The sequence below is a fragment of the Corvus hawaiiensis genome, chromosome 4, assembly GCF_020740725.1.
Source record: "Corvus hawaiiensis isolate bCorHaw1 chromosome 4, bCorHaw1.pri.cur, whole genome shotgun sequence".
Classification (NCBI taxonomy): Eukaryota; Metazoa; Chordata; class Aves; order Passeriformes; family Corvidae; genus Corvus; species Corvus hawaiiensis.
In genome coordinates, this window is record NC_063216.1 from 45,693,776 (window position 1) to 45,708,583 (window position 14,808).

The 14,808-nt window shown below is 40.1% G+C and overlaps 2 protein-coding genes across 2 annotated transcripts; both read left to right on the top strand.

The window, feature by feature from the left end:
- The first annotated feature begins 1,755 nt into the window (after window positions 1-1,755).
- On the top strand, window positions 1,756-9,562 carry TMBIM4 (transmembrane BAX inhibitor motif containing 4). The gene is made up of 7 exons (XM_048301819.1): window positions 1,756-1,912; window positions 3,753-3,861; window positions 5,195-5,300; window positions 6,442-6,475; window positions 7,417-7,534; window positions 8,011-8,056; window positions 8,726-9,562. Exons 1-7 carry the CDS (start codon window positions 1,819-1,821, stop codon window positions 8,930-8,932), a joined length of 714 nt encoding a protein of 237 aa, XP_048157776.1. The 5' UTR covers window positions 1,756-1,818; the 3' UTR covers window positions 8,933-9,562.
- A 571-nt stretch (window positions 9,563-10,133) lies between these two features.
- On the top strand, window positions 10,134-14,005 carry LLPH (LLP homolog, long-term synaptic facilitation factor). Its single transcript, XM_048301820.1, has 2 exons — window positions 10,134-10,421; window positions 13,779-14,005. The coding sequence occupies exons 1-2, from the start codon at window positions 10,139-10,141 to the stop codon at window positions 13,937-13,939; spliced, it is 444 nt and encodes a 147-aa protein (XP_048157777.1). The 5' UTR covers window positions 10,134-10,138; the 3' UTR covers window positions 13,940-14,005.
- The last annotated feature ends 803 nt before the right edge of the window (window positions 14,006-14,808 follow it).

Genomic DNA, 14,808 nt, shown 5'->3' on the forward strand with positions numbered 1-14,808 from the left:
TATAAGGCATATTTAGCATTTTACAAGGTATACTTTCCCAAGTGAGGAATGGAAAATTGCAAAGACATTGAAAGCACTCAGCTAGATTCAGTGTCATTAAATGTTCATTCAGCACAGTCACTCCAAAGAACTGCACAGCACAGTGCATTCTGTATGTGCCTGCAAATAACAAGAATGACCTTAAGACAAGAATGATGCTCTCTTTTGGCATGAAAATCATGGCCTTTATCAGTATCACAGATGTAAATAATTTTCCATTCCCATCTGCAACAACTTTGGTAGACTGTGCTTCTCAGTGGCGTCACTGGGTGATTTTGCTGCTTTGTCTTTTGCCTTGCTGAATAAGCTCATTACTGATCCTTGGTGGCTTACATCACACCAACATCTTCCACACAGGAGGTGAGAGTGCAAAGGCTCACATGCCTGTTTCCTGCCATCTCCTATCTCCCAGCCTGGGCCTAAATCCCAGGCTAACTATTCCATAGCTTTACCCTGATTACTCTTAAAAGTACTCAAGTTTTCACCCTGAATCTTCCCAACTGCAGTTTAAGCCGTGCTACCTCTTATGTGACACTTTCTCCACAGCTGGAGGACTGCAACAGCCTTATAAAAAATATTTGAAGGCTACTATTATGTCTGTCCTTCAATCGTCTCAAGCCTCAAACTATTTGCAGGGGTCGACTCTGCGGCAATGCTCTGAAATTTTCGGTTTCTCACACAGAATGTCTCTAAGAGGCATTTTAAAGAAAACAGCACTGCATGTATTAGGCGAAGGCAACACCAGATGCTTGACCAGAACTCTAAATCCTTCTTCTGGGAGAACATCAGTGTTGTTCTTCTGCAGAGGCAGATGCAAGAAAGCACACAGGATAACTCTTTCAAAACAGTTACTATTCAGCAGTGCAAACAATGCATAAAGCTCCAAATTCAGGATTTAAACTGAAAGATCCTACTCTGCAGCAACTAAAAATGCAAAATGATGCTAGGAAAATCATAAATACTTCCCAGAATATAAAGTCATGCTCATAATTCTTGTCTCTGCAATTGAAATATAGTATCTTAAGTCAACTCAGTAGAAAAACTGCTCAACATTATTTCATCACAAAATCATGGAACTGATTTACTTCTCCCTTGAGAAACTGGATACAGTTCAGACAACTATTTTCCAATTTTTAAAAGCACTTCTAATCTAATCTATTACATGTATTTCTAAAGTGTCTGTCGCTTCAATTTCTTGGCACACTTTAGATAATATTCACGAGTTCAAAAAATAGCCTACTGCGCTCCCCCCATCCACATCCCCAAATCTTAGCTTTTGTGATTCCTCAGTGTGAGCTACAATCAGGTCCGACTCTACCAAGAACTTTGTGACGCCTGAGAAACGCTTTGCTTTCTGTTCAGTTACACTGAGCTTGAAGGACGGGACACGAAACTAGGACATTTGCTTTGCGATAAAGGTTGCATTAGAAGTGGAGCTGATCTCTATGGGATACACTCTGACCGGAGCATCAGCCCCGACGCCGCTTCCATCGGGTACCGCTGAACGCGGGTACGCGTCGGCAGCTGTGCATAGCCGCAGCACAGTCCGGAGAGCAGGCAGAGATGAATCAAAGGTGAAAACCAGCCGCAGAGCTGGGATTTTTCAGTCATTGGACCTTCCTCTCCCGACCCTTCAGAGCTCACTTAGACCAGGGCAGGACGCGGCGCTCGGGACAAAGGCGGCACGCGCGATCGACGCGCTCGGCCGCTCGGCAGGGCGCCCTGCTCGGCCCTGCGCAGCGCGGCCGCGCCCCCCGGAAGTGGAGGCCGGCGGCGGCCATGGCGGCGGAGCAGAGCTATCCGCGGAGCTCCATCGAGGATGATTTCAACTATGGCAGCAACGTGGCCTCGGCCAGCGTCCACATCCGCATGGGTAGGGATTGCGGAGGAGTGGGAGAGCCGCGTGGCCCCGCCTTAGCCCCCCCAAGCGCTTGCGGAGAGGTCTCCGTTGCCCCCACTGGCGGGGGGGCGAGGGGATGCCGCGCCCTCAACAAGTGCCTCTGTCATACCCCGGTCACCTCTGGCCTTGAGCTGCATCAGGTTCTGCGCAGTGTTTTAACCTGGGTAAAGGCTGTGAGTGCGGAGCCAGGGCGCTACTTAGTCCAGGTTAGGCATCAAGGGTGAGGGACCGCGGCCGACTAAAGGCTTTGTCGTTTAACCGTGAAGGGGGTAGTCTTCTCCTGAGAGGGGTTACCTGGTGTAGATTCAGACTTGATTTTGTCCAGAGTGATGAATCTTTGAAATCCAAACATGATACGTGAGATACATAGTCCCTGCAGAGACGCACCTCCCTGGAGGTGCTTAAGGAAAGCCTGGAGGTGGCAGCTGGTGCCGGGGTCTGTCTGACACGGTGGTGTTCGTTCATAGGTTGGACTCGGTGATCTCAGAGGTCTTTTCCAGCCTTATTAATTCTGTGATTCATAAATACTAGAACTGGTGTCTGTAATTACAGAAGTTTAACCATGACACATGAAGGATTTGAATTTCTTCTGTGAGGTGTTAAAATTTTTGTCTCTTCCACTGAAGCATTTGGTGTGCTAAGAGGTCATACTAATGCCCAAGAAATCCTGCTTTGCTGTTCATGTGCAGGTCTCAAAGGTATTGAGTACTCTTGTAGAATCTGTCTAATCAGTAATCCTTGTTGAATAGTGTTACTGGACACATTTTGGAGTAAAACTGGCTTCATGCTGTGAGATTTTTTATTACTTATTTCTGATAATCAGGAGACCTCTTCCTGTTAAAATACAGTTTTATCTTCTTTGAAAAATAAAGGGTGTGCCATAGGAGGTATGAAACAGATAATGCCATTAGCAAAATTGCTGATGCATTTAGTAATGTGGGGGGAAGGCTTTGCGTGCTAGGAGGTTACTTCTAGGTTTGGTCGGTTTATTATGATAAAGTAGGGCCCAGTCTTTCATGGCTTACAAGTGTATTTTACTTTACCTGTGGCAAGCAGGTAATTGAGTTTCTTATAGAATGTGCTCTTAAGCTTAAGACTGTGCTATTAATGACTGAATTTTTTTTTCCTATAAGCTTATTCTTCCTTCCACAGCATTTTGCCTAAATGGACTTGGTCTCCTTCTATTCAGAACAGAGAATATTTGTATGATGTATCTGTATGTCCTGAACTACACTTTGCTTTTGATCATTCTAGAATTAAGGAGCCTGTTCATTCTAGGATTTTTTTTTTCCAGCAGTCTGTGCCTGTGGATAACCATTCAGTACAATGCAAGTTGTAAATGATGATAAATTATATTGAATATGATGGAAGGGCAATCAAATAGACATTAATGTAAAAACTTTACCTTTTTAAACGTTTGTGGCTGTTTCTGCCTTCCATGTTAATCCTCTGTCAGTTAGGTCCATTAGGCACCAGTAACATGATGGAGAAGGTATGCTGTTAGTATAGTGAGAGTGAATGGGTGTATGTAGGTCTTAAATTAATCCAAAGTAAATTCCTTGCGAATGTTTTCTATATTTCTTTTGTCTTCATTGTTAATGGTTAAATAATGATGTCCAGGAATAAATGTAATTTTGCTGTAATACTGTGTCAATTTTTTTAAAGTAAAATGGCTTTTTACAGCTTTGTTCTGTGCTTTTTCACTATAACTTTATAATGGTTCCTTATGAAAATGAAAATTTTTATCTGATTTACTGTTGAACTTTTTAAGTGTAAGTCAAAAGTGATTTCGTTTTTATTTTCCTTATCCCAGCATTTCTACGAAAAGTCTACAGCATTCTTTCTGTTCAAGTTCTATTGACCACAGTCACGTCTGCAATTTTCCTATACTCCACTGGAGTGCAGGCATTTGTTCATGAGAGGTAAATACTAAGGTGAAATGCAGCTGTTTAGCATGTGTTAAGTATAATTTATGTGAAATGCAGCTGTTTAGCATGTGTTAAGTATAATTTATGTAGCTTGTTGCTATACTTCAGTCTTCCTAATAATTTTTATAACTTGTGTTTTGATTTTCTAATAGATATTCTTAAACTTGATTAGGGAGTAACTTTTCTTCTCTGACATTTTTCTCCTTGGTTTACTATGAAAACTATTATTATTATTTTTGTTGTTGTTGTGTTGTTGTTGATTTTAATGCTTTATTAATAGTGCTTGTTTTAATATTTATACTATGCAAACTTCTACATGAGTTGCAGAACATCTCAGTTACTGACATTTCTTGTTTTACAGTCTAAGTTTTTTTAGATTCTCTTTGGAATACTGTTGTTTATAGGTGCCTGTTCCAAAAAGCAGAATCACGTCTTGTTCCTCTTCCTCCTCTCCCATCTTCTTTCTCCCCTTAACCCCTCCCCACCCCCCCCCCCCAAAAACAAACCCCCAAAGAATTAGTCTGCTTGAATTCCTGTGGGCTTGCTTCTTTTTGACTCTCAGATTTTCATGATAAAATAAAAGTCTCAAAATGCAAACTGTGGTGAACAGGCCCGGGAAAAGAACAGCTGGGAAATGAGGAGAACACTGAGTCTAGTTTCTTTTTTCCTCTAAGTGCACTTGTGGACTTTTACTTTCACTTCAAAGCCCAAATAGAAGAGGAGGATTAAACACTGCAAGAAAGTTTCAGTTTCTGTATAACCTATTGTGTATACAACAGTGGTTGTAAAACTATAGTTTTCTACTTAAATCTCATCATTTAAAATTGTCCTACTCACTTAAAACTGTTGTGATTTTGTGTTTGATGTTGGTCCCGTTTTTCCTTGGAGGGCTACTTGAATGATTTAGCAAGACTTACCGGTCAGTACTGATTTTCTTTGGTGCAGTTAGTGCCCATGTTTGTTGCATTCAGGTGCTTATGAAAAATAGTTCTCTGAATGTGGAGTTCACAACAGGCAAAATATTACATATACTTTAATACTGTTACTTTGTATGGATGGATTTTTTTCTTTGTATGTGTTCATTTCCAGGTAATGTATTCCTGGGCAATCTTTAGCTTTAGTATGAAAAAGTTGTCTTTACTTGTGACTGTACTATTTTTAACTGATTATCAGTACTAGTATGTTTTAGAACAGTTTCACTGTAAACTTGCATTACATTTACTTTGGATATCTTTTTCTAGGTGATCACTTAAAAACTTGGTTTTATATAAACTGTTCCATCGTCTTCCAGCTATTCGATTACTTTTTTTTATGTGGAATTTTACAGGCCTGCCTTGCTTTTGTTATCTGGGTTTGGATCTCTGGCTGTAATTGTGGCACTGACCCTCTACAGGCACCAGCACCCTGTTAATTTATACCTGCTGTTTGGATTTGTAAGTGTTTTATTCAATTAAATTATTAATTTATTAATTAATTCAATTTAATAGTCCCTAGAATATCTTGCATTGTAATGAATTCCTTGAAACTAGAGGTATGTCATTTGTTTTTCTTGTATTCCTTGAAAGACATCCTATATATTTATGAAAGTCTGAGCTACTTTTTGGAGATTCTGTCCACAGGTTGTTCCTAGATAGCAGCCACTTCAGGTTGCTTTCAGCATCTTTTTAGAAAGAGTGTTAGAACTTGGAACTAGTTTGAGCAACGGTTTTTGTGTGTGTGTAGAAACCTATCTATCTGCTCTCACTGTTCTATTGATGTCAGGGACTTTTTCTATGGAACTGCTCAGTAGGAAAGGAGGAGGCATTCCTGTTACCTAAATTGTTTAATGGATGGCCTCCAGCAGAGACCCAAACCAGCCATATGTGTCTATTTCTCCAATTTTTGTCTTTTTGGTGCTAAATTCTGAGCATGTGTCCAGCACAGGCAGGTCAGTCAGAGCTGTCCTCAAATTTCAGTCTTCTTCCTGATGTTGTGAATATGTAGATCCAGGCTAACAGTTGCTCTTGGATATTTTGGATTATGTAGCAAATCAGTTTTCTGAAAAGAAGTCACAGTAGCTCAATTAGAATTTGATGCTGTAAGAGTTGCCTAAATTGTATTTGTATTAAAACAGAAAGACAGCTTTCCTGTGTAAGTAAACAGATGGTTTAAAGGAGAAGTGTGGAAAGGAAACTGATGCAGACACTGTGTTAGACAGCTGTCCAACAAGATATTAAAAGTGTATTAATTTTATAGCCCCTTGAATAGTTTGTAAGAAGTGTAAGATAAATGCTGTGCACTTACAGTAGAAAATGTAAATGACATTTTTCTGTAGGGGCAGTCTCTCACTCATTTTCACTTTGTATTGTACTCTTTATGTAACACAACTTCGTCCCAGCAAGACAGTATGGTTGCCATTTTCTTGTTGAAAATTAAACATGTTTTCATACACAAAGATTTAACAGGAGACCTAATGTAATATATGCTGGGATTATATAGCAGAATGGGAGTCACTGCATGTGAAATCTTCATGTAAGTGTTTTATGGTTTGATTTTTTTCTTATCCTTCTATTTTTTTGGGTTTGCTTTTTGTAGACGCTACTGGAAGCACTGACAGTTGCCATTACAGGTAAATAGTAGCCATCCTATTGTCTGGTTCCATAAAGAGTTTGGAAAAGGAATCCGTTATGTTGTACTAATTGATTGCCATTATGGTTTTCTAGATGGGACTAAAATGATAATGAATCCTGTTTGAAAATTTTAATGACAGTGATAGGAGTTTAGCAAAACCAGGGAATCGAGGGAGAAAACTGGATTCTGAATCAGAAATGAAACTGTATAAACTTGAAGTGAGAAATGAGTTGGGGAATCCATTCTTTCAGTATAGCTAAAAATGTTCTTTTTCGTAATGTTCAGCTCTCAGCAGAGCTGATCTTCAAGTTGGAACATTCCTATCTGCCCCCTCAATTTCCTCAAAGGGAATATCAGTTTGGAGAGTGCTGTACTTCATGGCCTGGGCTGATGTGAGGCAGTGTGCAGTCAAGTCATGGCATCACCTTGAACTACAGCATAAGACGAAACCTCCTCATTGTGGCTTATGATCTCCTGCTTTGGGGAAAGGAGGAAGGAGGGAAGAAAGGGTTCCACTTGTTTCTGCTATCTTTCCCCTCCTTGTCCCCTAATCAAAACTTTGAGCCTTTATAGGAGATTGTTTTATTTTTCACCTAGTTTCAGTATCATGAAAAATTCAGATCGATTTTTTCCTTAAGATCTCTTGTTACTTATGCTTAAAATATTTTTGTTTTATTTTGTTGGTGTTTTTATAATTCTGAGTAGGAAAGACCTGTTATTTCCATTTAGGAAGCTACAGCTATAAAGTAACTGTCAAACTTAGCTAGTGCAAGGTCCCTGAGTCCTGTGATCATGAATTCGAAATGCAAAGACAAGTTCAGGCATAATTTACTTAATTTTGTTCACAGTTAAGTTTAAATATCTGTTTCCTCAAAAGATAACTGAGCAAATACATCATGTAGTGTTCTTTAATTGACAGATTACTTTTTCTGTTTATAGTGAGTTTCTATGATGTCTCCATCGTCTTGCAAGCCTTTATTCTTACTACTGCTGTATTTCTTGGATTGACTGCATATACCTTGCAGTCAAAGAGAGACTTCAGCAAATTTGGAGCAGGGTATGTTGTCATATTGATGATCTTTAGAATTTTTTTTTCTGTTAAGGGTTTTTTTTTTCTTTCTTAAAGCAAGCTTTGCAGGTATAATTAGAAATACAGGTCAACAGAACCTGCTTTAAGGGAATGGTGAGGGTTATTTATTTTAAATTATTAATTTTACCCAGTTCTGATTTCTTGGTAAATTCTTTTCAGTGATTATGAATCTTAAAATAAATAGAAAACTAGTTTACCTGGATTTTTCACTGCAAGAGAAAGTAGTTGTTTCAAATCTTTAAATAAAATTAAAATTAGAACATAACTTTTGACAGTTTTATAAAACTTGTACTGCTGACACCAGTGAACAGTTGGCATCTAAGAATTCCAGACATTTACTTGGCAAATACATTGTGAAGAGATTTTATAAGAAAGGAGGATGTTTTAAGTTAAGTCTAAAAGAAAGTATATTGTTGGTCACAGTGTAATTTATTTTCTTTCAGCCTCTTCACTTGTTTGTGGATTTTAATCTTCTCGGGTTTCTTGAGGGTAAGATACCTTGTGTTCACAGTTAAAAGATATGCATAGAATCACAGCATGGTGTGGGTTGGGAAGGACCTTAAAGATCATCTAGTTGCAACCCCCCTGCCCTGGGCAGGGACACTTTGCACTAAGATCAGGTCACTCAGAGCCTGACCTTTTACTGACTTCTAGTATAACTAAAAGGTTTGGATCAGCCCAATATAGCTTAATGAAAAAAAATGCCTAACCAGATCCATTACTGTTCTAGATCATGGTGGTGATCTTTTAACCACACATTTTCAATTTGTATTTTAGTCGGGTGCTGTTATTGCCAACATAACAGGGGTATTTGGGCTGATTGACAAAATTTATCAGTTGAGATCCACTACTTGATGAAGAGAATGTGAAGGAGATTTGGGGTTTAATTGTATTTTGGTTTTCTAGTTGTTCTGCTGTTAGTATTCTGGAGACCAAAGCTTCCTCCCTCTTACGTGGAGGCACTTTTACTCAGTCAGATATTGTGTGACTGGAGAGTGTATGGAATAAGAGCATTGAAATAGCACCACAACACTGTGGTTTTGTATACATAACAGTAGAAAGACTGTGCTTTAAATGTCGCTTATCATTATGCAGGGATTTTAAAATTTTAAAAAATGAAATTCACAAGTATCTTTTTCATGTTTTATCTGCCTCCAGCTGTTTTTCTACAGTGAGACGATAGAGTTGGTGTTTGCTGCTGCTGGAGCTCTTCTGTTCTGTGGATTTATTATTTATGACACTCATTTGCTGATGCACAAATTGTCCCCTGAAGAGTACATACTGGCTGCAATCAATCTCTACTTGGACATCATCAATCTGTTCTTACACCTGCTGCGTTTACTGGAGGCATTTAATAAAAAATAGTCAAAAGTGGTGTGGTTTGACTACAGCACAATGAAAGTTAAGCATTTGGATGATCTGCAAACTCAGTAGTTCTGCCTTCTAAAGACTATGTTTGCATTCCATGAATATTGATCCCTCCTTAGGGGGAAAATGGCTTTTTACGTAGCTACAGTTCTTCTCCAGACCACGTATTTTATGTAGTTAACATGCTGTCATCATTGCAGTCACTTTTTTAATCACTTCATTTGAAATTGATGTAATTAATGATTAAAATTTTGCCAACTCCTGATTGCTCCAGAGTAAGCTTCCCTGCTGTTCTGTAGCTGCTGAAAATGTTTCCTTTGGGATTGATCATTTGTGTACCATAGAAGGGTAGCATGAGTTTACCATTAGGCAGTGTTTTTCTAAGCTAATTTTTTTTTTCAAGTTTTTGTTTGATAAAATGGAATGCTGTCTCTGACAGACATACTCTGTCCTTGTTAAGGGCTGTCACTATGGAAGCTGTGAGGGTGATTGAACAATTAAAGGGAATGTTCTTCATTTTAGTATTATTTTTTGCCTATCTTTCAGTGTTCTGAAAAATCATGTGGAGATTGATTATGGCATTTTATCAACTTGGGTATAATAAAGTCCATTGTGTGTCAATAAAAATTGGAAAGCCTTTAGCCTGTTCTTGCAGCTGAGACCGGAGAACTTCAGGGTGCTGACAATGGTCGGTGCTGGTAGGGTAGAGGTGCTGTGACTGGCTGCTTCCCGCGCTGTGGAGATGCTGGAGGGGCAGGCAGCGTAAAAACAATTTTGAAAGGCTTTCTTCCTTCCTGTTCGGTGAGGGATTGTTACTGCTCGCCTGTCCTGTCAGTGAGAGGTGAGCGACGAGAACGGAGTACTTGGGCAAAGACGCGCGTCCTGCCTGCCCCGCGCTGTGACCGCACGCTCTGTCCGTGGAGCTCTTGAAGTACGACTGAGAATGGGTTTGAGCGAGTGTGATGATCCCTCCCTTTGCCGTTCATTCAGAACAGCGGGGCAGGAGCTAAGAATAAAGCCTTCCTTTTTACATTGTAATGGAACACATGTTCATTCCTTCATGCCCCGCCCTGGGCGCGCAGCGGCGGCTGGACACAATCCTGCACGGACGCGAAGCAGGAAGGCGGCTGCGCGCTCCCTCGGAGAGTTACGGTAGGGCCCGTCTACCCCCGCGGGAGGCCGGGCGCCTCAGTTTGCTTGCGCATGCGCGGGTGGGCAGCGCGGCCCTGCGCGAGTGTGCGTGGCGGCCTCGTGTGCGGTGCGCGCGGCCCGCCCTCACCGCTCCCGCTTCCTTCCCCGCAGGACATGGCGAAGAGCCTGAGGAGCAAATGGAGGAGGAAGATGCGGGCCGAGAAGAGGAAGAAGAACGCGCCCAAGGAGCTGGAGAGGCTGAAGAAGATCCTGGGAACCAAAGCGGATGTCATTATGGAGGAGGTCAAGGAGGTGGCGACCGTCCTGCCCCCCGAGAAAGTCCTGGAGCAGAGAGGTGAGTTGGGCTCTCGCTGGCTTTTCCTGCTGCAGTCGCCCAGGTGTGGGAGGTCCTGCGGTGTTGTTACTGATGCTGTGACTTTCACCGCCGGGATCAGGAGTATGGTTATTACAGTCTGAGAACAGTGAGTCAGAAAGCTTGTCTTCTAAAGCTAGAACACTGAATCTGGCCATTTCGCAACACTGGCATCCATATTGCATCCGGTCTCTTGTGGAACAAGGTTATTAACATTTGATTTTAGTGTGTAAAGTAAGTAATGTATCTTATGGAGAGACAGCTCTGACAACATCAGGTGAGTGCGGATTCACCACTTAGCAGTTGTTCCAAACACAGTTGTGTTTGCTGCTGAACTGTCCTAATTTAAGGAGGCTACTAAACGTACAGAAGTTGGGGTAGGAGTAGTACGGGCCCAGTTTCTCAGTACTAATTAGTGTTGCATTGCACATGGTGCAGGAGTAGGTGGTATTAGGTGTCTACATATAACGCCATCTTCCTCTTTGTGCCTGGAATCAAATGTAATCTGTAAAGGAAGTAACCCAGGAAGTGGAAACAAAGGTTTTAAATAGCTGCATACTGGATAGGAGTCAGAAAGACACCTCTTTCCAAAAATGATGTCCAAACTAAATCAGTCCTTTTTTGATTCTCCAGTTTATGCCACTTAAGATGTTCTGATACTGGAAATGGAACTAGAACGGCATTTAAAAATACTTGCCCAATTAAGGGCTTCAAGTATAATTTGTAATTTTATCCATGGTTGTGATTTGTCCCACAAAACCAGGTGTAAAAGTTGTTCTTTAAGGGATTGTTAGAATTGAATTTCCAAAATGTTTTGGAAGATTGGCAGACTTCTGATGCTGAAATTGAAGGAGAAATCATTACCTTAAACATAGTTTCTGAAGCAAATGCATGGCTATCTGTCATTCCTGCACCTTCTTCCAACTCTGCTGGCAGCTTCTCTACAGGTGGTCAATTTCACTTGGCTTTTAAAGAGACATAGCAGCCTTAGAAATACCTAAGAAAATATGTATTTCACAAAAGCAGCTACAAGTTTTGTGAAAATAATGGTGTCTTCTTTGAGAGGACTTTTCAGGACTAACTGTGGACACAAGGGAGTTTGCATCACCAAGTGTTACAAGAAGTAAAGTAGATCAAAATTTCACCCATAATATGTACTTTCCACAGACAGATAAATAGTTTTCCAGCCAAAGAAAGTACATAGGTATATATTACACACATCTTACTGTATTACTTTAGGGTATTTTTTACAGCACACCGTGAAATTTTTTTTTTTTCAGTTTTTCCTCTTAGGGAAAAAAATAATGTAAGGTCTGCTTCGGCTCTGTAGCAGTTTTTCAAACTTTGTAGGCATGCACATAGGTAATCATGGCACACAGGTAATCATGGCCATTGAGTCTGCTTCAAAAACCAGTTTTATAGCTTTTTTTTCTCTGATTGTCTTCGATAGACATATTGTCTAGATAGGTCTAACCTTTTGATAGGTTTTCTGTATGTCCTTGAATGACTTCTGTTCTGGGGGTTTCTTCCTGTTACTGATTCCTGCAGCATCCTTGAGATTGCAAAATACAACAGAGACATTATTCCATGTGAACAACTTGTATTGTTACTCCAGGAGTATTCATTTAGTTTATGTTGCAGCTGACTTCTATTGTGGATGTCCTTTCTTTGGATTCCAAATTCATGTAACAGATTAAGATGTTGTATGATAGGACAGGAGTCAGAGAAGCAGCTTCTGTATGTGGCGCTGGGTGTTTTGGTGGTGTGTTGTTGGAGGCTGAATCTCCTATCCCATTTGGAAAACCATGCTGCTAAGAAGGTCTCATGTTGCATTTCTCTGGCACCTTGTGAGGTTTCTGGAGCTGGAACTTCTTGCTGCCTGTCCCATGCTGGATAAGGTTTTGGTTCTGCCACCAGGACCCTGTGCTGATTCTCTGCTGATTGCAAGTATTTGTACCCCAGCTTAGGGCTCTTTAAGTATGTGTCTGCTGCAGATTCCTGTAGACTGTCAGCCTCAACTATTGAAGCAGCACCTTGGCCTTTTCCTCCTGAGCTTTGTCTCCCACTATCAGACAGGCACAACATAAAAATCTTTTTTTCCTCTCCTTAAAATTTGTGGTAAAGGCTTGAATTGCACCGATGCCTTTTCCTGGTCTTAAAATCAAGAGTCAAACATGGTTAGAAGGGGAAAAGGGATTTTACCTTGGTATTTGTTTTAAGGATCCTTAGGTGCACACGTCTAGGTCAAGTGCACCTCAATGCCCACTGCAATGCACACCCCCAAAAGATCTGGTATAACGTTATAGGTTTTACTAATTAGCAGATCTATCAAAGATTCCCCAGTGAGAGGCTCGAGTGAGCCCCCCTCCCCAAGGAGCCTTCCCCTGGATGGTTCTATCTTAGTTTACAGAATGTGTTCTGGAGAGGACCTTGGGGTCTGGGGCACACTGATCCCTAACTACGAAGCTTCTAAAATGTTTCATCTCTCAGCTTGACAAACAAGTCCAAGAATGTAGGCAAAAAGCACTAAGAATACAGAAGTTGTTAAAAAGGTATAACAGGGGTATAAAAGAAAAGGCAAAAAATCTTCATGGCATCAGCATACATACAGTTTGGGAACAGGGTTGGGATGAAATTACAGAGCATGGTTCCAGTCAATATTTAGCAAGGTGTTCCTCTTGCATCTTTTTGTCTCACCGAGACATGACGTTCAAGGGGTGTTATCCAGCTGGTGATGCCATTCTTGGGAGTGACCATGTCATGGGCAGTCTTCCTGATTGTAGAGATTAATCCTCTCTTTCTGCCTGTAAATGTGTTAGGCCTGGCGTCATGCTCACTCCTTGAGGCAAGTGTTGCATCACTGGCTGATACTTCCTACTGTCATTGTATTTCAGCTTTTCTCTTTACTATTCATTTTACCTGTCTTCATCTTCCACTCAGAATACATTTTTAGAACAGATCTTAAACATTACATTATAGAAGGTGTGTAGTTGTGCATATGTTTCAGTAAGCCTATGGCTTCATGCATGATTCCATGATGGAGCATACAATGTTCTTAGGCACAGGATTGGAGCAGATTGCAGACTAAAGAATAAGATGCTTTGCCCAGACATAGCTTTGAGGAAGAATATTGCACATTTACTATCAACTGTTGAAGTTCCTGGGTTGCGGTTGCATTGGTTTGGAAAGTGCTTTCAGTATATAAACCCTTCAGCTCTCTGTGTACAAGTACTGTTGTGTCTAGGAGTATTTTTATCATTTTAGGGAATCCAGTAACAAAATAGCTTCCATGAAGCTGATTCAGGTATTTTACTCACTATAAATACCTTTCATTTTCAGATGACTGCAAAATGGAGCTGGATAATAAACGAAACAGAAAAACTCTTCTAGACCAGCATGGACAGTACCCAATATGGATGAATTCCAGGCAAAGAAAGAAGCTTAAGGCTCAACGTGTTAAAGGGAAAAAAAAATCAAAATCAAAAGGCCTTGTGTGGTAAAATCAGTTTTGTAAGATCATGAATATTTTATTTAACAAAATAAATTTCCCACATAAATTCATGAGATTTTGTGCTTGGTCACTGAGTATAATTTATTGCGTCGAGTGAATTTTTGAAGAGACTATTTAGCCAGCAAATGATGAAAGAAATAGCAGCTTGGTGTCTGCCAAACTTAAAAGCTGAGTGCCTTTGAATAGACTAATTGCTTGTGGTTATCTGTTTTCTTGGGGGTAAGGGTCTTCATCTTTTATATTGTGACCACCGAAAACAGTAAAGGAAATCCTAAAAGTAGTTAAACCAAATGTTTTTTGTACTGTGGTCTTTGTCAGTGTAACTTGTGTTTTAGTAAATATAACCAAAGGATTCTGTAAACACACTGTATCCTTTAAATCCTTCTGTAAAATTTGTTGCACTGACTTGTGCTGCTTTTAATATCTGGTAATTAACAAAAGTGTACTTTCATATGTGACTCCAAAGCTTGTATGCTGAAACAACACCGAGGCCTCATGAAAATTCTGCAAGTAAAATGAGAAAGTGTCAGTCTAACATAAATTCACAAAGAGAACAACAAAATATTTCACTGTTGTCTGCAACAGAAATATTGTAGGTACTAAATAAGTGAAAGTATGGCTGATTCTTTTATTATTATAATGAGAGAATGCAAATGCACAGAATGGAATTAAAATAGTTTTATTTAAGATCTTTTCCAAGTTTTAGTAAAGTAAATGAGAATTTTCCTTTCCATATGTATTTTCAGTAGCCTTTTACTCCTCTTAAAATGGTACTTACCTATCATGCTTTAGAATGTGTGCATAGGATAAAATACTGCATGATTGTGTAACAGATGCCATTTATATGATTAGCTACAG